The sequence below is a fragment of the Orbicella franksi genome, chromosome 2 (assembly GCF_964199315.1).
Source record: "Orbicella franksi chromosome 2, jaOrbFran1.1, whole genome shotgun sequence".
NCBI lineage: Eukaryota > Metazoa > Cnidaria > Anthozoa > Scleractinia > Merulinidae > Orbicella > Orbicella franksi.
Genome location: NC_138146.1, coordinates 1 through 24,281, shown reverse-complemented (window position 1 = coordinate 24,281; position 24,281 = coordinate 1). Strand labels below are relative to the sequence as shown.

At 38.0% G+C, this 24,281-nt stretch overlaps 2 protein-coding genes across 2 annotated transcripts; one reads left to right on the top strand and one right to left on the bottom strand.

Moving 5' to 3' along the window:
* Positions 1–376: 376 nt before the first annotated feature.
* LOC145480147 (uncharacterized) lies at positions 377–16,532 on the bottom strand. The gene is made up of 14 exons (XM_081458601.1): positions 16,354–16,532; positions 14,611–14,802; positions 13,791–13,913; positions 12,472–12,838; positions 11,770–12,000; positions 10,835–11,250; positions 10,206–10,336; positions 9,093–9,147; positions 7,437–7,589; positions 5,240–5,446; positions 4,215–4,340; positions 2,839–3,463; positions 1,089–1,741; positions 377–537 (listed from the first exon to the last, which is right to left on the bottom strand). Exons 1-14 carry the CDS (start codon positions 16,445–16,447, stop codon positions 386–388), a joined length of 3,525 nt encoding a protein of 1,174 aa, XP_081314727.1. The 5' UTR covers positions 16,448–16,532; the 3' UTR covers positions 377–385.
* A 2,905-nt stretch (positions 16,533–19,437) lies between these two features.
* Positions 19,438–23,107, top strand: LOC145480146 (uncharacterized; the record flags this gene model as incomplete). Its single annotated transcript, XM_081458600.1, has 2 exons — positions 19,438–19,521; positions 21,745–23,107. Coding segments are annotated over exons 1-2 (1,447 nt in total), but the record flags the coding sequence as incomplete, so codon positions are not given.
* Positions 23,108–24,281: the final 1,174 nt, after the last annotated feature.

The window sequence follows — 24,281 nt, the reverse complement described above, 5'->3', positions numbered from 1 at the left end:
ATTGTTGAGACGCGAGAAAAGTTGGTGTTGCTTAATGTCCCCATCCAACGCCAGTCTGCTATACTCGTGCCTCCAAGCAACCAAGATGAAAACAATAGACTAAAAAGGCTGAAGTCTATCCTTTTTAACAATGGCTTGAACACACTACTTGGATTTGTGATACCACTGGAAAAACTGAGGATAAAGTCGCTCTAAGTTTGAACGTTGTGAATTAGCATGGACTGGGTCGGGTGCAATCCCTCATGAAACCTGTATACACAAGGTAAAAGATTGTTCATGCTAAATTCTACTTTGGCAACGTATTACATTTAAAAAAAAAAAAGGGTTAAAAACTGATTGCGTTTTTCAACAAGTATATTGTAAAGCGAATCCGAAATAAGCGTTACTAATTGACTAATAAAGGTTCATAATTGTATGGATTGTTGACCACTTTCATCGCTTTCCGACCGAGGTACACGACTCCTACAAGCGCCATGATGGAAGCCACAGTCATCGCCACTAAAAATATGTTGGTTGCACTAGGGGCAACGCTTGAACCTATAACGGAGAAAAACAAACGCGTAAGAGAGAAAATTAGCATTAAGTTGGGAACACAACCTTCGGGAAACACGCTTTTATTTCAGCTTAACCGTTAACTGGGGAAGAGTAGGGGTGGGGGGCAGGGGACTGTCTATGGAAACTGGGATTTGCGTATATTTTCACTGGGAACTGTAGCTGGGAAATGGGACTTATCTCCGCCTGCATGCCCCACTCCATTTCAGTACCCTCTAGGAAAAACACCTCTTCGCGGCTCAGTTTTCGCATAAGAATTCCAGAGTCTCTAATTGACTCGTACATTTGTCGTAGGAAAGCAGGGTGTTTTTTACACCAGTTTTTGTTTAGTTCACAAACCTAATTTGTCGGAGTAGTAATAATCGAATTAGTTGGAGCTATACACGACACTCTTAAGAAACATGAACTGCTCAACAAGACGGCTCAGAGCTCTGCTCTTGTGACTCTTCCCACATCTTCTTCCTATGCTTATGCAGGTTAGATTATTTCAGGTATTTGACTCAAGGTGAAGCAATAAAAAGGTAATAACAACTTACGTTTGTTCTTGTCATTGACATCTCGTTCGATAGCACTCCCTTTAGATTGAGCGAACACCTTTTTTGGCCTGGGATCTCTTTTGACGTCCTTTCTGCCATCAATGTCAAGGATGATCGGTCCCTTGCTGCTAAGGTCAGCTGACCCTAGAACGCCTCTCTTGCGAGAGCCCTCTACTGCGCGTTTCATGATGCGATGCACTGCAGTCTTGACAGCCTTTATCTCTGGCGCTTTAGGGTGATCTTGAGCCTTTTTCTCGCTTGCAAGAGGCGCTTTAGCACGTTTCGCATTTGGTTGCGATGCAGTTTTCCCAGCGATTTTCTTGGCAGCAGCATGAAGCTTTGTCGCCTTCTCGCTAGCTGGAGCCACGACTTTCTTGATGTGCCTCTCGATCGGTTGTGTTACGGTTTTAGCGCGCTTGTTCGATTGTTGAGCTCTGTTACCATGTTTGTCTTGATCTCTCTTTGCCGGACTGTTGCCGGGCAGGCATCCCTTTGCGCATCGCGAATTGGTATCATTTACGTCACATACATGGACTCGGCAGTGAATAAAGACATAATCATGGTTTCCAAGAAACTTGAATAATTCGAAACTGAAGCGAACTTTCCTGGGATCAGACGAGGCGTGAAACCTAACACTTGGATCCCTCGGGCAACTAGAGACAAAAATATATCTGTTAGAACTGTTCTTCACTGACTTTCTCATCATCCAATTTTCCGGCTAGATAAGTGCTAAATATTTGTTTTAATTTGATTTCCGAGCATTTGTTGTAACATCCCGGCAAAATATCCAAAAAATTGTTCATATTCTTGTTTATTCTCGACAAATGGATCTCGAGAGTGATGCGGCTTCGGTTTTAATGCACTTTCCAGTTTCCTGTGGATGATGTTTATTAGTATAGGTAATCATACAGTTTCGAATTCAATTTGGAATCAATTTGCACGAGTGAGTTTTTCAAAAATGCTGAAATTGCAGGAGCCTCTTCGGCGAATGCAATTTCAGCTTTTTGAAAAACTCACAAGTGCCAATTAATTCCAAACTGAACGAGAGTAACCGTATGATTACTTATTAATCAATATGAATATGACTATGAAGAAATTTGCGTGGAGGAAGTACCGGAAGATCTTTCTGCAAGCCATTTTTTCTCATTCGAGAAAACTTTTTTCTTAGTTTCCGCGTAAAATTTTTGTCATCATTTTACGTAATATCATTGGCTTAGAAAATTTCCTATTTTCTTTCAGCCAATCATAATCCAGAATTACGATGTGTACAGTTTACACTGGTGTTACACTTTTTGCACTGGTGTTACACTTGAACTGCTCTCAGCCAATCAGAATCGAGTAATTTTTTCATGTATATTATTAATCTTGTTCTTCGACTTCAACTTCCGGTAAAACTTTTGCCTGTCCGTGTTTCAGACACAAGTCCGTCGACGACGTCTGCGGCTAGACTAGATTCAAGTTCAATATACAGAAGCAGTCTTTGGAGGTGCTTAGTTATTTTTTTACTTTTGAAGGGGCTATGTCATGGCTGCTGCTTTCTTGAGAATTAAGCCTGTCTATGAGTCAGGCTTGTACTGTAACTATCCTTAATCCTTCCTTGCTTCTTGTCATTAAACAATTCTTTTGAGATACTATTTAAATTTTAGTAGGAGTCGAGTGCATAAATTTCGGGTCAAGATAAGTCATGGATGCAGGACAAGACTTCGTTGTAAAATGAGACCAGAAACAAGAACATGATTCTCTCTCTTACCCTTCCACAATCAAGGCATGCCTGAATTTTATTGTAGCCTCGTGATCCTGCATAGGTGTTGAGCAGCAATTAGACGCAAATATCTTGAGGTCCGTTTCGCGAGTGTCCAAGGAAGCCTGCACGTATATCCTCTCACGAAGATGTTTAAGGATCGGGAAGTCTGCCTGGGTGTACTTGGCTGACGATGATGCCACGGATCTTTGCTCCCCATAAGTCCCGTCTTTAAAGATATCGAGGCTCAATGCGTACTCGCCACGCCCTTGGACGTTCACGTGGATTTTCTGCGCCACCGGCTTGTAACCGACAGCGGAAACAATTTCCAAATCGTTGTAATAACAACTGAACGGGACGAGGATCTCGTTTACACCTACGTGAGTGATGACGTCTGAGTTTTCGTTAGGAGACTCCATTACCCTGTTTGTATAGACGATAAAGTTTTTGTACACGTGCGATGTGGTGCTGCAATTAGTGATGTCGGTCGACAAGCTGTAGTGAGTAGAATTGCCATGCGCTCGGCATTCTGGGTCTGTCAGGCTTAAGTGCTCATGCTCAAGATTGTGAATAAGGTTTTTAGGAAGGACGATTTCCATGTGATTTGGCTTGCAGTTAAGCTGAACGCCTTTTGCTGTAGAAATACAGGAACTGACAGTTAGCCGACTACACTCTTTTTACAGTGAGGACACTCGAACCGTGAACATTTGTTATTTTTTGTACATTTTTTAGTGACCATAGAATGCAAAGCCCTTCCTTTTAACAAGAGGGTATAATGTTTTTACACTTCAAAAATACTAACATTACTCATTACACGAAGAATCTTTATTTTATAGTGATCTAAAAAATGTACAGAAAAATGCTAAGTGTTTACGGTTCGAGTGTCCTTAAGAACATCGACGTCTAATTTTCGATTCGAAGCTGAGGCCCGTTTCTCGAAAGCCCCGGAAACTTTTCGGGCCCGAAAAGCCATTTTTATTTAATCGGTATTTAAAGACAGAGAGGTGTATACGACTGAAACTTCTTGCATGAAGAGAACCTCTGTTTATATTGAGAATATGTGCATAAAACAACTCTGAAGTCATAAGGTTTGAGATTTTGCTACGGCTTTTCTAATGCGAAAACTTTTCGGGACCTTCGAGAAACAGGCCCCTGAGCCGAAACTGAATGTTCCTAATATGTCATGTTCTTAGCATTGTCGTACTGATTCGACACTTTTATTTTGTTTGATACAAGCGTGCTTATATAACGCGTGTATGTAATGCTATCGAACCCTTGCAATGGCAATTCATTACCAAGAAAATGATCTAAGAAATGATGTATAAGCTTATGGAAGAGGTTTCGGAGGGGAAAGCCAGTAACAGATTTGTCAAGAAGCGACTCACCTTTGCATTTCCTTTTATTTTCCGGATCTAAGAACAGTGGATGTGGACATTTGCAGTGAAAACTTCCTGGTGTGTTCTCGCAGATGTGACTGCAGAAGCCATCATCAAGGTCACATTCATTCACATCTGTGTAACATAAACATCAAGTGGATGAGTAATTCGATTTGATTTAAGGATCAGAGATCAGCCCAGTTCAGTGTACGCAATTACAGTAGAGGTCCTGGATTCGAATCCTGTCCAAGCTTGAATTTTTTTCAGGATTTATTTTCTTAACTGCATGTCTATGCTGTGTAAGTAATTGCGTTGATCTCTCGTGTATTTAAATCTTTCTTCAGTAACTGATAAAATAGAATACAATGATGGTTCATATATGGTTTTTCATATGGCTCAGTCCAGTTCAAGTTAAATATTATGTTCTTGTTGTGTCGGTAAATGTATCTAGACTAGTATGAAACAGTATGAAACCCTAGTGGTTGACTATTCAAATAATGTAGCTGTGAAACGTTACTCCCTGTAGTATTGCTCGAGTCTGATGTACAAGATGGTTCTGTCGTAAAGCTCTTGTGTGTGGCCATTCACATGAAAGCTACTGAGCAATACTTTCATTTGGTAATGTTTATTATGTCATAACTTTCGAGTCTGCGGATTAAACATAGTACGTGCTATTGAATAGTTCTTTCAGGTGACGCTGTTTAATTTTTTAGTCAAAAGAAGGTTCTAGCTTTTCAATCTGTGAAAGAAACCCTAGTGTTTGACTATGCAAATGATACTGAGTTAGTCAGTAGCACTTTCATATGGTGCAATTCTTGCAGAAATACTGTGTTTCAGATGCTGCTGCAATGCAAAAGGTAGTTCTATCTGTTAATTAAGTCTATGGATGAAACCCTAGTGAACATTGATCGTGTGTAGACCATTCAAATGAAATATTTTAAATATTCTGATTAACGAAAATTGCGTATTCATTCAGTTCCAATTTAGAACCGCTACGCGCTTGGAGGCGGAAGTCTTTTGAAGCCTAAACTTACCATCACATTCAACAGGAACAGCTTGATCGGTCCAAGTGCCGTCTAACTGGCAGGTTTTATAAGATGGACCACTGAGCGTGTAACCCTTGGGGCACTTGAAGGAACAAATTGTCTCCGCAACACTCGGGGCGCTTGTACAGGAATGTGGGGTGATAACATGTGCTCCAACGATAAGGGCGGGACAGTTCAGTTCTCCTGGTGCATTAACTGAAACAATATATAGTAAAATCTGGATCAATGTTTTTTCTTTATAAAAATTCAGTATCTGATTTCTCGATCTTGCTCTGAGAATTTATTACTGGATATTTTTTTCTTGTTGGCTGCTGTATTCACTCTTGTTGCCTTTGGTATTGATTTGTTTATTTTTGTCAGGAGAAATTACCTTTTTATCACTCACTATTGAGAATTTCAAACTGATCGTTGACACATAATAAACAAAGTGCGCTGATTGTGTAGGACATATCATTTTCTTCCACCTCGTCGAAGGTTTATTATATCAGCTCCAATCAATGATCAAGTTTAATGTATCAAACTGGCTTAAGGATTTGTTGCTTCTTTGTAAGTTACGAGAGGAATGTTATGTGTGGGTGGTAAAACCTTGACCCCCCTGATTTGTAAACAGTTCCCAAAACAATCATTTCTCACCAAATTATCATAGTACAAATTGAAACTTGATTAATTTTGAGTTAGATCGTAGCTAAGCTGAAAATAATTAAAACATCATTGTAATGTGTATAAAAAGGGAGGAATTTGGGAAGGGAATCAGTTTTAAATAAGATAAGTAAATTGTACCTAATTCAAAATGCTACGAATCATCATTTAACTTTAACTTTCGTTCTGTTTTACACAGTTCTTCTTGATTTCTACTGGTTCAATTTTGGAGAAGCTTTGATCGTTTTATTTAGTCGAGCTGTATTCTCATATCTTTGCACTCTGTTATATTGTTGAGCGTCTCCAAGAGGTTATGGGAAACAAGCTAGAGAACATCCATGGTCGGTTATTTCGAGGGAAAAGCTAAGGGATACTTTTGGATTAACTTGAGGGAACGAGAAATTTAAATCTCTAGTATTAATGCGAACTTTGATGGGATTGACGGAGTTTATTAATAGTTAGCAAGGGAAATTTTTAAGGGATCAGGGAGGACATGAATACCCGGATGGGAGTCCCTCATTTTTGCCGAATATCATGGCCCGATGCAGAATGATTTTAAAAAAGCTCATTGAGCTAACGTAGCTTAATATATAAGCACCACTTATCGTTGCATGCAAAAGTGATTTGGTTTTCATGAGAAAGGGCTGGTTGCGTGTCACGGAATCTGTCTTATTTACTTTTAGTGGCCCTTGCTCTGACACTTGAAAGGCATTCTTTCATTCACTTGATTTAAACTTTTAAGAGGAAAACTGTAGGGAAGCAACACACATTGTTTAGAATGCGAAAGAACGTAGCCAATTGAAGATTAGCAGGGTTGGCTGCTCATGCACCTAATGTGTAGACTGAGGTAGACTTCATTTAATAAAAGAAAACTAGAGAAAATTAAATTACTTACTAAAAGGCTACATATCTTAGTAACTGAGCAAATAATCTCGGAACCCGGCCTTGGTATTTTACCTGTTTTGAATTATATATATCGTGTGTGTCATATGGAGATTTTATGGCGGTAACATTCACACTAAACGCTTTTCTTCGAATGTTGAAAAATTTTCAGGTTCACTGTTTGAATAGTAAATGTACATGCCTTCCTGCAGTTGTAATTCACTTCCAAAATTCCCAGGGATCGCAGTAAAATTGGCGAAATCAAAGGAACATCTGAATAACATTTATGACATGTTTTTGTCACAGGAAAAGGAAATATAATGAAAAGATTTCGAATGTTTTTCGTTGTTGGAAATAAGCTTCGTCCACGCGTTCTAATGTGCGTTTGGAACCTTTTGAAGTAAGAGCCATTTTAGTTCTTGTGACTAAGAATTTAACATAGTTTGAAGCTGAAATTTTATTATTCTGATCTTTGTTAGGTGGTTAGATTGTTAGGTCGTTTTAAATACATGAAGTTGAAAGTATGATGCATTACACAGTGTTGGAATAATGAGCTCCGGTAAAGAAGAATATGCCCTCGCGCATGAAAATTTCAGCCCAATCTCAATTCATACTATCTACAGTCCTTATTACACACTCTAAAATAAAAAGATTTTACACTTACGTTGCTCGGCAGCCACATCGACCAACAGGGCAAGAAATATAAGCAAAAAGGAACGAATCATTTTTACTAGTTGGAGAGCGGGAAAGAATTTTCTTTCCCACACCCAGCAAAACCTAACTAAAATCAACAAACTTTTGGACTTTAAAAGAATTTCTTGAAGAGATTAAATTGAACCTGAATTAACATAACAATTACTCCCACATTAAACTTAAAGATAATACCAGAGAAGAGACCGGAGTGTCAAGCTTATGTAAACATGTTAAAATCCGGAACATAATGAAAATTCCATCGGAGGCAAGCTTTCAAGCATTTGTTTTAACATTATATAGTAGCCGGCTTGATGGGCGAAGTTTTTCATTGCAGTAAAAAAGTCGGACAACGCCTTTATAAGTGACTATCTTAGAACTTAAGGGCTATTTTTATTTTAAAGCTCACTTCATTACGCGAAGGCAGCATTCCTTGGGTTGTTCGTGATCTTAAGTTATCTTGACAGTAGCTATGGCGCGAAAGTATGCGATAAAGTATACGAAAGTTTACTGCGGCAACAACAGAGAAGTGACAGCTTAAAGACGAATGCAAATAGAAAGCCGCTCTTTGATTAGGTGCCGGACATTTAAAAGATATACTCTGGGCCTTTTAAATTCTGCCAAGCCGGCGATCTGGATTGAAAGAATAAAACTTATAGGCACGTGGATTGAGAGCAAGGCGCTGACGTCATAATCTTGATTGTTAACGTTGGACCCAGTACCTTCGTTGATATGACTGCGTTTTTTAGGCACAGGGCGTACAACAACAACTTGAATGTTGTGCGTATTTGTAGACTTTCCAAGGGCCCAGAAATCAGGATTGCAAGACAAAGAGCGCAACGAAACCTTAGCTGATTCGACTTATTTCACTTAAATCAATGTCAGAACTTCACTAACTGTCCTTTTCTTCGTTCATGCCTTTTTAATCACTTTCTTGAATGAATTCAGATTTGGAAAGGATATTTCCTGAGATGACCGGTTTCACCATCTCATGACGTTTCTACTAAAGTTTGAAGGGGTGATAATCCACCACTACGCGTAGTATTTAAATGAATGTCAGCAAGTGCTGTTGCAATGAGACGATCGTTTTGAGCTTATTTCAGGGCGCTAAGTTCACGTAGCTTAATGTTGAAATGTCTTTCCTCGACTTACTCTTTTTGTCGGCATTGTTCTCGCTTCTCTTTTTCCACCCCCTTTGAACGCATGTGACGCGGGTTGGTGTCCAGATTAATGCAAGGTAAAAGTGTATCAATTGTTGAAAAGTCCATATATACTAATACACACAGCGGTTTAAAAAGAAACAAAATTTTATTTAGGGTGTTACTATATGATGCAGTTTTACACAATACAGCTGTCTACTCGGGTATATATCACCAGAAACCGCAACAAAGTTCATTACATTCCTAACCGACTGGAAAAGTAGATGTCCATCTAAAAATGACTATAATCCTAAACTAGAGCTTGAATACAATTGTAAAGAACATAGGGGTATGGACATATTTTGATACATTGAGCCTTCGAAATTAGAGAATTAAATTGTGAAAGACCGCAATGGCGGGAGCTGGTTTTGTTCTTTTAAAGAGCGAGCTAGTCCAGCCTAATGATATTAACTTTCTTTCAAATCAGTTACTGTCATTCCTCACAGAAACAAGAAAATAGTTTGTACTTTGCAAAAGGTTGTCGCTCTACAGGAATAAATAAGCTTTAACTATAGAAAAATACAAATAACAAGACAGAGTGCATGTCAGGAGCTTATTAACTTCCTTTCTCCAAAAATCAGCCAATTTTTATCTTTTTAGGAACTCTTTGGGCGCGTTCCATTCGACCAAAAATTCCGGTTTGAATTGCCCAAATTTTCGTTTGCCGAATGGAATGGTATTTTCCACCAGGCCAGATCGATCTCGTTTTGTTCCCGTTGGGCACATTTCCCGCCACAATGATTTCCTCGACAAAATGGCGAAGGATAATGATGAATTGGCAGTCGTAAGTGTAGTAAGCTGCTTCATGCGAAGAAATTTTACACGCATTCACGATTGTTTTAAGTAAACTCTTCCGAGAGATTTACCTAACCGACTCAAGAATTATTTTCGTGTGATAAGAAACTTGCAAACTTTTCTCGCGGGATGTTATGCAAACCGGGCAAATACCCACAGGAAATTCGGAACGACCAGTCCACAATTTTCCAGAAAAGCAGATCCTAACGTTTTTGTGGAGGATAGGCAATCAGTAAATGCTCGAACTGTGGCAGATCGTTTTGCATTCAGTGTAATATCGACTCGTCGTCATCTTGTAGCTTTGGTCGAGGCAATATTTACGGCTGGAGGAACTAGGGCCGATTTATACCGGGTAGAAATGTATGCCAAATGAAACAGGAAATTTCCGGAATTTCCAAATTTCCGAAAGAAAGGACAATCTCGAGAGGTTAACCAAAATTTTCGAAATGAGTTTCCGGAAACTTTCTGTTCCATTCGATTTACGGAAATTGTGGTTGAATGGAACGCGCCCTTTATGAAGAGGATCTGCAAGAAATTCTATTTTCTATGGTGGGTTTGAACAAATTTAAAGACAGGTATTGCTACCCAATACCACCCACTTTGCACAAATAAAAAAATATATATTTTGGACAATTAGTATTGTTTTACAAAAACAAGAGCATTTTAAAAACACATCCCTTAACAGCAAAACACAAAAACCGAAGAAATCCTTCCTTAAAAAGAGTGATTGAAGAGTACTTTATCGCTCATGATTGGTTGACCACCTTGTAGCCCCGGCCGCGTTTCATCACGCGCGTGACGTGTATAACACCCACGAGAGCAAGAACACTGGCTGCAGCGATAACTACCATGAGACCGTTTGTCACGCCTGGGCTCCACCCTGCAAATAAAAATTCACAATGAGCTTCTTTTTGGTAAAAATTATAGATGCTATACGAGCTCTGATTAGTCAATGGCTACCAATGGTTTTACTTTTAGCCACATGATATAATATAAAGCAACATTTCACGCATTCAAAGGATTTTAGCTCAATAAACCACTTTGTAAACCTCTTTGATGTTATTCCTTCTCAAGTCTTGGTTTACGATACCGAAAAACCATAGAAATAATGTCAGTAGAATGGTTTTTAAATTGACGCAGACTCTCCAGTGAATGGAAATTAACGATTCGAAGTTCTTTAGTTAGTTTCTGACTCCTTCCCTATCCAAAAAACAAAAAGGAAAATTAAAGAAAAGGCAGAGGGATCTCAAACATCGTTTATACTTCCAAAAGTTTCAGAAGATTTAGCAACGGCAACACTCTCAACCACAAAAGCATGCAGTGCCACCAACAAAACAACCTTAAACGACCATACTTTAATTCAACGTTTGTCATTGACCTTCTCTCTTTTCCACTGTTTCGTCTTGATCTTTCTCTTCCAGCTTTGATTGGTCCTGTTGAGGTCCTTTTAGAGCGATCACAGGCCCATCATTAGCAGTTTCGTCATTCAAAGAAAAGGGTCCTTTGGAGATTAGATACCTAGGCTCTTTATAATCAAGGGCTCGCTTGGTTCGGTGCTCTTTCGCAGCTTCCTCCTTAAGTTTCTCCATGACACTGTAGGGCGGATTAACGTGTAGCCCCGGGATGCACCCCTTGGAGCACCTGGAATCAGGATCACTCGCTCTGCACACAACCACACTGCAGTGCAAGTACACGAACGGGAATTCCCCCACAAACTTGTAGGCTTCCACACTGAAACGTTTCTTTTGAGGAGAAGGAGAAGCTTCCATCTGAACTGTGTCATCCACGATACACCTGATACGAAAACAAATTAACTTGGAATTTATTAATTTAAGAATTTACATCGCTATGGATCTGTTTTTAATCTTTAATCTTTAATCATTATTTATACACGGTAAAATTCATCAGGTAAAATAAATTCCAATGAAATGTCTAAGATCCTAATAAACCTATAATTCTAATCCTAACATTATGTTAATTCACAACAATATTCTACCTATAAACCTGATTTCCATGAATGCCGTGTGTTCAAAAATGTTGTAGCTTTGCTATTCCTTGGAACTTCCCAAGGTAGGTTGTTTCCACCCGGGAAGTGTTCAAAACTTCTTCAAAAATGCTTCGTGTTTTCTCCTCTTTCCTGACTTTCTAGATTTATTTGTCTGTCTGTTTGTTAGTTTTTTACTTTCATATCGCCGAAGTAAGCAGAGTAATGAGAAAGTTACAGTTAAAAGTTGCAATGCTAAGGCACACCCATCATTGACCAAATGAAAAGGAAATATCCTTGGAAACTTAGTGGATCGAAACACTACGTACCCTTCATGAATTAACTCGTGTCTGAACCTGTGTTCCTTGTTGTGGTCAGCAGTAGGAGTGGAGCAGCAGTTTGCTGCCATGACTTCCAGACTTTGGTCTAAGGTAGCGATGGACACTTCAAAGAACAGCCGCTCTCGGTACGGTGTTTCTATTGGAAAATCTCCCCACGAGTAGGCAGTTTGATAGTCTTGGCCGTGAAAAAAATCCATGCGGATTGAGAAGCGGCCATACCTGTGTCATAAATATTAATTGTGAGAAAATGAGGTGTTTTAAGAAGGTACAGAACTTGAGTCACGACTGGATTTATGATCCTAATGACTAACGAAAGAATGATGTGAATTTACGCCAAATCGTAAACCTAATTTTTCAGTGAGCTTTCTCTTATTATCGCTTATCGTGGCTTTGTAACTGCCGCGATCTGATTCTGCTTAATTCTGTCAAAAGTTACAGATGTTTCATACTTACTTACTGCTTTTCAAATCAGACTTAACAACAATAAGTTCTTGGCAGAAGATTTTTGTTTTCAGTATATAAGGTGATACAGAAAGTTTTGTCATGTTTCGTTTCATTGCCATTGCTCTTCATGGCACAAAAAGGTAGGGAGTGGAATAGTTAGGATTTCTCCACAAATAAAGTATTTCCAAAAGGAGAAGAAAATATAAAAAAGAGCAAGAACAAAGAAAGAAAGATGATTATCCTTACCCATCCTCTTCAATGTAGAGCTGCTTCACTTCCGGTTTTATACCTACGGCAGAAGTGATCCCGTTGTTCAAGTAGTAGCAGCAGAATGGTATATCGAACTCGTCGTCCCCGACCCGAGTGATGATACTCCCGGGTGCAACGTTTCTTTCCACTATTCTGTTGCTGTAGACGATAAAGTTTGGCGTGCTGCGTCGCTTAGTCTGACATTTGTCCAAAGCAGTTCTGAAGATGTAGTGGGTTGGTGTCTCGATGACGGGACAAGTGGGATCCATCAGACGCAGGAAGTCTCCTTGTAAGTCACGCAGAGCTGTTTTAGGGACAGTTACTTCAATAGCGTGCGTGCTGCAGTTCAGGAGTAGGCCAGGAGCTGAAAAACAAGTGTTGAGTGTTGAAATTTGGTGTCATATTTAATGAGATTTTTTGTTGTAACAAGCTCAGTTTAAGAAAGTTGTTCAGAGGCGGTACGTAATCTTCACTTTAAGGGAGAGACATTTTCACCACTTAAAAAAATTTTCTGTCCTTGAATGATGTCATTTTGTGTTTGGCTAACTTTATCGTCCACTTTTCTAGTCCACTTTTAAACAATTAAATGTTCTCAAATTATTGGATACAGTTACTTTTTACAATGCTGTTTTCATGTACAAATTTCAAAATCATCTTCTTTCTACAAATTTTGAGGGTTTTTTTCACTTCGGTTAAAAAATACCCATAACTACAATACAAGGCTTTCATCTAGAATGACTTATGCTCTTCCAAAAACCAGAACAAACTATGGAATCTTTAACATTAGATATCAACGTGCAAAGATCTTGAATGATACTAGTGATGATACTGCCACTTAAACATTTTAGGAAAAAGATCAAATCAAACATCATTGCAAGTTATTAGTACATATTGAATATCTGTAACTCTGTATGTAACTAGTACACTTTATTATCCAACTATTTTTCACTAAATCTGTATGTATAATTAGTCTTTTTTGTGTGTGTGCTCTTGCATGTCTTTTTCTTAATTCTCTTCTTATTTGACCCAAATAAATAATCACTTTAAATCACTAAGGATGGCTGCCCAGTCTTGTTAGCCCATTAAGGTTATTTCGGGCAACCATGTACTCTTTTTATTTTAACTTATTTTTGTTCATCTTATTTCTAATTTCTAGCTGAGTACAAATAAAGTTGTTGTTGTTGTTTTAAACCCTTTGAAAATGTAAGTTACTTTAAATTGCCCTTTCTCGAATTTAACTAAGAAATAAGTGTATGATTTTCTTGATTACTTAGGATGAATTCCATAATCTTTGATTTATTTTGTATTTTACTCACCTCTACAATTACGATTATCATCAGACAGCTTCAGAGGCTCAGGACAAGTGCAGTTAAAGCCACCATCGACATTCACACATTCATGACTGCAGCCTCCTTTATTGTTTTTGCACTCATCAATATCTGAGGAGAAAGGGTAGGTTAGAGCTGTTTTCACTTGAGTGTCGAAAAGTAATTTGTTTTTCATTACCACGGTGCACGATTGGCTGAAAAAACTCGCGCCACTTTTTCAGCCAATCAACCAATCGTGACGCGCTTGCACACGTTTTCCCGCTGTTCGCGTCAGCTACATGTATTTACTTCGAGTTTTGATTGCTTCTTTGGACTGTCTGTGTTCTTTGTGATTGGCCAGAGCGATTGCTTTAGTTTTGGTCTTAAGTGACCCAGTTGAAAACCACTTTTAAGGATAAAAGCGTCCATTTGAATGGAGAGACAAAAAGTCTGTAATTTTCAAGGTTAGTCCTGCATCCTGATTGGCATTCGTTTTATGTTTGTAATCGAATATTTGGTGGTATCTACAAAAAGTTTTCCCAGTCATGTTATCACCTTCCAAATAATTTCAAAGAATTAGTAGAGGACAGAATTAAAAAGAAACTTTAACCTTCTGAACAAAATGCAATACAACCCTCTTAGTTGTAGTTTTCAGAATTTCTTAGCACCGTTTATCGTCCCCTTCACTGATTAATGATTTCTATATTCTCAACATCTGTCTGCTAGAAATGTAGTGATCTTGTAGGGAGAAATTAAACAATAGTCATAACCTACAACGATCTACAAGTACAGGTCTTAACAGAAGTCTTGACTTCTCCAACATCATTACCTTGGCAACTGATTGGTCCACTGGAAGGCGTCCAGACCCCAGCATTTCCACATTGTTTGAATGGCGGACCAACAAGTTTGAAGCCTGGTGGACAGGAGAGGTCACACACAGTCCCAGAAGGGCTCGGTCCTTGCTTGCAGCTCTCCTTTATAATAACATCCTTGCCAACAACAAGAGGACTACAGGAGCTACCTTAAGGGACAGAAAGTACAGGGAAAATGACAGTTAATATCAATAAAAGAAAAGGAGTCATCTTAATATCAGGGAAAATAGGCGCTTGCTTTTTTTAATCATTTTGGAGTCCACGAGTTAAATTCCTCAATCCTAAATTAGCTTGTTTAAAATAAACAAAATGTCAACGAAAGGTAGGATGTTTTTCTACTTTTTACTCCCTTTACTTCCATAGAAGTTCTACTGATGTGAACAAGACTGAAGTTTTAAGCCTAGGATATTACAGCAGAACGTCTGAGTCTTGTTCTGTAATATTTAAACACTTACTACAACACATTTTAAAGCATGTTTCAACGTTGAATGCTTATTTCGGTTTACTGATCGCATGATCAAACGGCACAAACTTTCTAACTGAGTTTTACCAATCCGCTTTCATGATAAAATCACTCTCAATCCAGTGGATCTAACCAATCGGGATTGATCGTACACTTAATTCCTTGGTGTCGGTTTTGTCGAGTTAATTATACGTGAGTAAACATATTTATATGAATATTTTCATTTTCGTCCATTTAAACTCTTTAACTAACTACGAGGCAATGCAAACTAAACATCACACGTAAGAATTAATTTGCCGGTAAAAATTAAAGCATTCTTTTCAAATGTTCTTAACTGTGAAGATTATAAAGATCATCCTAAATTGAAAGAAGAGCAACTAATGTCTGAAATCATTTAAAAGGAAAGACGAAAGAACAGTTTTTACATGTAGCTTCTTTATACGCAGAAGCCGAGTTCCATTTCAATTGACAGCAAGAATTTAACTACATCTAACATGAGAAACGATTGCTTGAATGAAATGATTCTTTGAGAACTAAACCAACTTGTAACATTTTCCTTAATTTTCTACGAGAAGTTTAGTAACCACACGACTGTATTAACGGACTGCAAACCTAGTATTACACTGTAAGAGTAACTCTTTGTTCTAATTCTTTTATACTGTACTTTCATTCTGTTAAAATTACGCCAAATACCCAAACGCATACGAGAATGGAAGGAACCTGCTTGTAGAGTAAGTGTACCAAACGAGATTTAATGAGTATTGCTACATCTTCTTGATTTAAGGTATAAGTTCTGTCGTTTAAGCCATAATTCTTTGGATGCCTTGGCTCGTTTGTTAATACATTGTTTATTTTTCTGGAGATGTATGTAAAAAATGGTTCCCAAATAAAATGCCTTCATAGTGATGAACTTTATACTCCAGTTCATGTTTAACCACAAGTATCAAAAGTTGATAACACGTATCGATGTGAACTCGACGCGCTTTTCTGAGACCTTGATGCACTGCAAGGAACTACCCATAAGCCAACTCAGCGTGAGGAAAAAAATGTTTTGATAGCTTAGCGCAACCTCTGTAACCTTTTAGAAAGACACGATTTTCCAAACTTCTTAAAGTTCGAATTAGATTTTTCTATGCATTACTCCTGGTTTTGACATTTGGAAGTGTTCGGTGACTCTGACTCGGAGTATGGTGTTCTACACTTGTAGCTATCAGACACAGGAGCTCAGCTCACTTACCAAGCTGACCAACATCCGGAACATCGCCATTTATGATCGGATCTTCTGCGGCAGTAAAGAGGATCAGAGACGTCAGAACTAAATAATGCCTCATTTTTGGATGCGTAGAGAAAAGAGAAAGCCCCTCTTCTCCGCAAATGTCTTTCTCGTGCAAGCTCCGGGCAAATGTAATATTAAACTGGGAGATTTAACTTGACATGATTATCATAACAAAGCTTCCCACACACTTGAATGAAAACAAAGTAAGGGATTGACAATCATTAATACATTCCTGAGCGATTTTACTGTGCAAAGAAAGTCAAAATTCCGCAAACAAACCTCATCGTTAGTTGTCAGCTTGAGTCAACATTATTAAATAATGGAAAATTCCTTTGCATCTAACGTATATATAGTTTGCTAAATTTCGCGTCACATCCTTTGATGACCAGCGTCTTAACTTTCGTTAAAATATCACAAATTTTCAAGCAGACAAATGATGCGAACAGCGATAGCCATTAAGTAATATAATTAATGAAAATTTCATGGTGTTTTGCTAGATTCTTAGGACTAAAAGAAATGCATGGAAACAGGTATCGAGAATTGATATTTCCATCTTTGAACTGAATAGCTGGTAAAAACATAGTAACCAAACAAACATGTAAGCCTCATGAGGCTCGTGAGTATTTTACCATAACTTTGTTCTTTCGTGTACGAAAACCTTCCATTCCCCCTCGTTTGAAACATAACAGTACAACTCTCACCCTACCACCTCACTGCAGAGCAAGCCAAGGTTCTAGCTGGTAATGGTTGACTACGAATAGCCGACTATAGTGTCCTTTGGGAGGGGGGAGTAATGGGAAACCACAAGGGACCTTGTCTAAAGTCATAACTAGAGATTGGGGCGGATAATATAGAGTGGTAGAGACATTTCTTTGGCTCGTAGAAAGTTGTGAAGAGATAAGAATTCAAGCATTCTACTTATACTCGCCACACTGGAAATATAAAAGTGATGCTACAAGAGCCGATTGTCGACGCCGATCATTGTTGCTTTAAAAATCGATCTCGTGCAACATGGCGCCTAGGGCGACTTTTAACGCAGCCTGATTTCGTTGCGGCAACATGTTGTAGGTTTTTGAAAGTGATTCAAAACACTGCAACGTTGTTTCCCGAATTTAGAATGTTGCGTTAAAAATTGTACCTTGTAACATGACCTTTACAGGGAGTCCAGAAATCCTCTTTGCAAGTTGCCCCGTGTAACACCGCCTTGATACTGTAATATTACATTTACGAATGCCTCTATGCATGTCTAGTTTTACTGAAAAGCAACGGAACCTTTCAGATTGTTAACAGTTGTACAGTATAACACACAAACAGTTGTGGAATGAGAGGAAAGCTTTTCAAGTTGTGTATTTTGTCTATTACACAGAATTTTGCCTATCGAGCTATTTTAGCAGAAGCCGTGGGCCAAGTCGATTTTAGTCTAGGCTTAGTGCCATTTTCGCTGGTAAATCAGTTGACTTAAAATATCGCTGATTTTATATTTTGTGAACTTTTTTCCAGGCAGAAAAGACTTTGGCAAAATTTAAACCATTTGTAATGCGTTCTTCTTCTCAGTCACTGTAAGATCATCTCTTAAGATCGTTGTTCTGTTTGAGGATTTTGATTGAATGGTTTTTGTTTACATCAAAATATGCATGGTGGCCTTGAGGTTCTTCTGAGACCAATTATCTCTGGCCACCTTAGTGACTGTTCGCCCACAATTCGAGTGAAATCCCCATGAACGAAGAAAGTCGCAATAGTTTAACTGCAAATTTACATGAAAAAATTATTAAATAAATGAACAACGCTTTGAACAATTCTCTGTGGTATATAACAAAAACGAATGGTGCGAAAAAGAAGTCAATCTTGGCTGACTGATTTGTCGGTGAATGAGCCTGAGAGGGAAAATTTAGTGCGAATTCGCGCCGGAGTAGGATAGACTAGGGAGTTAAAACGCACGTTTTTGAGCCACTGACCTTAACCGGAAGTTTATGTTCTCGCTTTAGGCGCTCTAGCAATCGCCATTAGTGAGTTGGAAAGCTCTCATCTTGACGTTTTTTTTTGTTTGTTTGTTTTTCTTAACGAAATGATTATAATATAATAATTCCACCTCATCTCTTAAAACCGTGTGTGCGTATCTTTTTTAACGATCACCGCTTTTGATTCACGAACGGTCGAGAGCATAAAAACTGTAGAGCATGAATATTTTAAAACCGTTTACACACATGAAAGTTGTGAAATTGTTCAAGAAATGTTCCTCATGCAGTATTGAGTTAAATTGAAGCAGTTATATCAGTTGCTATCGGCATTGATCTCTCGCTTAAGGTAGTAAGTCTATGGCACTAAACGACGGCCTCCTAGATTAATAGATTTCAAAACAATCTCAGCTACAAGTTTATTTGGCCATTCATTCACATTGAACTTTCGTGAATTCACTTTGTAGCAAACGACAACGACAGTATTGCAGCAATGGACAACGCGCACACATAATTATGCTTTCTTGTTTGGCCCTTGGAAGAAAGGTACCATACGCAAGTATATTCAAAAGCGCAGTAAGCGCTGATTTCACTAAGTTACTGCTTTCCTGGGTTCAGTGTGTGGAGAGGACAGAAGATGTTGGTAACAGCTATAGTGCCACTTGTAAGCGGGCAAATGCTACTAAACAGCGCATTACTGAGTCTGCTTACATTGCTCATCCTCAGTTTTTTTACCTTTGGCCTCAGGGGGATTTAGACCACGAACTAAAACTGAAATAACATATTTAATATTTCTCATTGAAAGGTAACCTCAAATATTTGTCGGACGTTCGACGGGAATTTGTCATAATATTTAGTTATTTTATTGTCAGTGCCGTCGTTTTCTAAATATTCTTTCGCAGAGAAAGAATGGTCTTCATTGTTTAGTAGCTTAAATATTTGAGGAAAGTAACTGAAAAAAATCCCGTTTGCGTGAATTTATCAAAACTACTGAAACCGTTTTGGTTTCAATTAGGCTTAATTCTTGCACATAACTAACCATCTTTGTCGAGTACCTGATTTGTTTTACATTTTTGATTGGTATATTGGCATGGGTTTGTTCCTCGAGCTTTCTACCGTGTTCCTTAAAAGGGATCAGTTCTCTACACTGGTGTCGCAAAAACAAAATCTGAAGGTAAGTTCCGTCAACTCTGTAAAACGAATGAAGAACGACCCAGAATATCTTAAAGCTTTATTCCTGAGACCTTGCTCCGTCGTCTTGCCTGCGAAAATTTTACCGTAGAATTAAATCAGGATTTTCGTTATCCCTTGCAGTACACTCGTTGGATTTCAGTCGCATTTAACTGAGCGTAAATAATCGCGGAAATATAATGATGTCCATTTCAAAAAAAGAGGACATGCCTCGATCGAGAAATATGCAGTGGGCATTAGTGAAATGTAGCGACTTTTATGTCAGCAAATACCAAGCAATCAGTCGCGAGCATTCCAGTCACTTTGCCATATATGTTAGATCCCTACTATAGCGACAATTAACATTCTGTTATAAAATGCAACAAAAATTGCAAAAGATGTAGATTCAATGCATGGGAAGAAACGATGAACTTGTATTTACGATTAGCTTGCACCATTTGAGTGGTGTATGGCTACATAGTTATTATGAATTCGAAAGTTCAAATTAGTGATCTGTTTCACGTTATGTACATCTTACCGTGTTATAGCCATGGAGTATTGTATAGTGGTGTTGTTGAATTTCACTACGGGACGTCGCAAATATAAAAAAATCTCTTGATTATCCTTTCTGTGTCAGAAGCCTCAGAAACTGAAAGAAGATTCATCACTTCTTAAGCAAACGTGTTTCGCCAAACACAACCTAGAATGACAGATGTCCGTTGATTTTGTGGCTTCATATTGCTTAATTAAAATGTACGGATTCAATTTACCTCCATTCCTCTGATGAGCACCTTTTCTCCAATAAAGGTTGTCGCTATTAAAAAAAGTTTTTTCCAGTTTCAAGTAAGAGATTGGCTCTTGTTTCTTTAACCTGCGTTGTACCTTCAGAGTGAAAAGTTTTCAATTTACGGTTTTCTCGGTAATTAAAGTAAACCTTGAATAGCAAGCTTTCAGACAAAAAAGAAAATTCAAAGACTGGGTAAATATTCACCGAGAAAATGGACGCATTCGTTTTCCACGAAAAGTAAAAGATTTTTCTATCGATTGACAGCGAAATTAAGTGATGTTTTCGTACAACTATATAGTCGCTAGATGGGGAACTTTGAAGAGCTACAAGTCAAAGGCGATTTGTCCGAAATCAGTTAAATTTGGTCAGTTGAAAGATTACCGCATCGCCAACAAAAGCATGTTGGGGAATTTGGCAATTCTAAGAATTATTTTATTAAGAGTCACTCTTGTCCAGTCACTCCGGCGTTTTACAGCTATTTTGAAAATTTTCTGTTACTTTGGAATGTAATAGAACTCAAGTTAGGAAAACTCCGACCTAACCTCGCGAAAAAAGTAAAATTCCAAAATATAAAAATCGTGTTGAGTTAAAACTTATGAAAGATGATTTATACCTTCCCGTTTAAAGTTCTCGGGGAATTTGATTATTCACTCTCCGGAAAACCGAATAAAGTATTAAATAGTCGAACAGATCTATAATATTAAATTTGATATGGGTTTAGGAAACTATCTGAGATGTATTCGTGAGGCGTTACATCTGTTGGACTGGAGACACCCCTGAAGGTACTCGGGAACCTAAATTTCCTTAGAGTTCCCAGTAAAGGAATCTGGATGCAATTTACCCAAATTTGAATTTATTGGACTAACACAGAAATTTTTTTTTGTGAGATGATGTAGGTCCATCAGGCTTCACGTATTACGAAAAAGTCAGTGCTCACAATGAGGGCAAGTTTCCTTGACACATACTCAACAAGTCTCCTTCGCCGCCATTAGTTTTAATTATTATTCACAAAAGGGACTTCACTGCCCTACATTTTGTTAAAGTATGAATAATTATGACGTCCTGTCGTACGGAAATTGACTATTAGAACAGTCCTCCGTTAATTCTTCAAGATTAAATTAACGTAAAGGGGCGCTGATCGGATCTATTCTTACGGTATCTGGACAACCGTGACAATACAGTTCAAAGCAAAAACATTTAGACCTGGAAAAAACGAGAACAAAAGAAGCAGCCATTGACGACATCCGTAGGTCTCGCTGTCATATATGAGATTTATTGTAAAAAGAAAGAAAAGGAACACGGAAGTGCATATACGGTCTACCCCAATATATGTTTTACGATTCTAAAATATTTCCATAAGGTCGTAATACTAGCAATAATGATAAATATTGCATAAAACGTACAACAGTTTTTAAAGACATGTTTCGGCATGCTTAAAAGCGCCAAAAAGAACTCAACAAACTATCCTGTGACTGTGACAAGCTGACCGAACGTGTGAAGAACTCTTTGAACTCTGTTGACTGGTACTTCTTAAACAAAGCCTTGAAGAACAATGTTGACAAGAACATCTCTAAAGTCATCTCCACGCATCGAAAGAAACTAAAAAACCTCACAAAGAACGCCGAACTACCCTTCTCACCGAGCGAAACTGTAAATAATCTCTCTTCTTGCAAACTGACTGACGATGAACTTGAACTACTAAAGAATGGACTCGGATTCTCTATCAAACCTCCTCACCTTAACAAGACAAACATTCTGGCTTCCTTTGAAAAGATCCACTACACCATGAAGAACAAACCAATTGATAAAAACTCCGCAACGCACCTAAAAACTGAAATCGCTCATTTGGCTCAGAACTATCTCTCTTCCTACCGTCCTTCAAGCAACGATCTCAAAAAACACCGCATCCTACGAACTCTGAGGAACAATCATAATATCATAATTCTTAAGCCCGACAAAGGTAATGGCGTAGTTATTTTAGACCGTACCGTTTATTTAGATTCTTGTTTTAATATACTTAATGATAAGACTAAGTTTAAACTTTTAGATAACGATCCTACTTTATTAAGAGAAGGCAGGCTTAAACGTTTTATTACTCAACTTAAGAAAAAGCGTTCTATCGATGATGATACCTATTGCAACATATTTCCTAAGGGTTCACAACCGGCAAAATTCTATGGCCTTCCGAAATTACATAAGAAACGTGATAATCATAGGCAACCACCTCTTAGACCCATTGTATCCTCTATTGGAGCTTACAATTATAATTTAGCTAAGTACTTAAGTTCTCTTCTTGTTCCGCTTTTGCCTGATAAATATTCGGTTAAGGATTCCTTTTCTTTTGTTGAAGAGCTCAGGAGTTTCGATTTTAACAACAAGTTCCTTATTTCCTTCGATGTTGAAAGCCTTTTTACAAACATTCCGCTAAATGAAACTATCGATATTGCCGTTGACCTTATTTTGAAACATCATCCCAAATTTTCCATCAAAAAACCCGACCTTAAGAAATTGTTTTCATTTGCCACATCCGAGACTCATTTCCTTTTCAATGGTAAATTTTATGATCAAGTCGATGGGGTAGCTATGGGCTCTCCTTTAGCACCTATTTTAGCTAATCTTTTTCTTGGATTTCACGAAGAAACATGGCTAAATAATTTTAACAAGGCCGACATCTTACTCTATAGGCGTTATGTTGACGATACTTTTTGCGTCTTTAAAAATGAGCGGGATGCCATGTCTTTCTTTGAATTCATCAATTCTCAACATCCCAACATCAAATTTACTTTCGAGAAACAGAACGACGGTAAACTTTCCTTTTTGGATGTTCTGATTGACAACTCTTCGCATGACTGCGTTTTTTCAGTTTTTCACAAAAAAACCTACACTGGTCTCTTAACAAATTTTTTTAGTTTCACTCCGTTTCGCTATAAAATTGGCCTTGTCCGTACTCTCATTGACCGAACTTATAAAATCAACAACACTTCTTCCGGTTTTGAAAACGATTTGATCAAGCTTTCGGACACTCTAAAACGTAACTCGTTTCCTTCACACATCATTGAAAAAACCTTCAAGCGGTATCTTAACAAGCCTTCTGATCAAAAAAGCCGCAACGTTAATGATGAAAACAATATACGCTATTTTAAGCTTCCTTTTATCGGCCAGTACTCTAGAATAACGGAACTCAAACTACGGCAATTACTTAAACGTTTTTGTGAAACGGATCTTAATATCAAATTAGTTTTTACTTCTTTCAAAATCAAGAATATGTTCAGTTTTAAAGATCGTACTCCTGATGCTCTAAAATCCATGGTAGTTTATCAATTTACTTGTGCGGGATGTAATTCCTGTTATATTGGTGAAACCAGTCGCCATTTTTCTACCAGGATTAAAGAACATACAGTAAGCGATAAAAACTCGCATATTTTTAAACATCTTTCTCAATTTTCTTCATGCAGGGGCATGTACACACCTTCTTGTTTTCGCATCTTAGACTCAGCGAATAACTCTATTGATCTTAAACTTAAAGAAGCCTTTTATATTAGTAAGAACAAACCAGACCTTAACAAACAGTTACATCACTTCAACACCTTTTTAACTCTGTAATTTCCGGTTCCACTGTTTTGTAATGCATATTGTAAATAATTTATTCATATTTTGTAGTATATAACTTGTGTCACGTATCATTAGTCACTCTATTAAACTGAAGATGGCATAAGCATGCCGAAACATGTCTTTAAAAACTGTTGTACGTTTTATGCAATATCTAAAATATTTCCTAGTTAGTTTCGCGATCGGCTCATGCGAGCCAGGATTAATGTCAGCCCGGGATTACAAAAATTACAGCTTAAAGTAGAAGTTGACTACAGTTAACACAACAACTGTAACTTCCTGAATGTCCCTTTTTAATGTTATTTTTAGTGGCACACGTCACCAAAATGCATAACCCATGTCTGTTAAGTTTCTTCTTCCAGAAAACC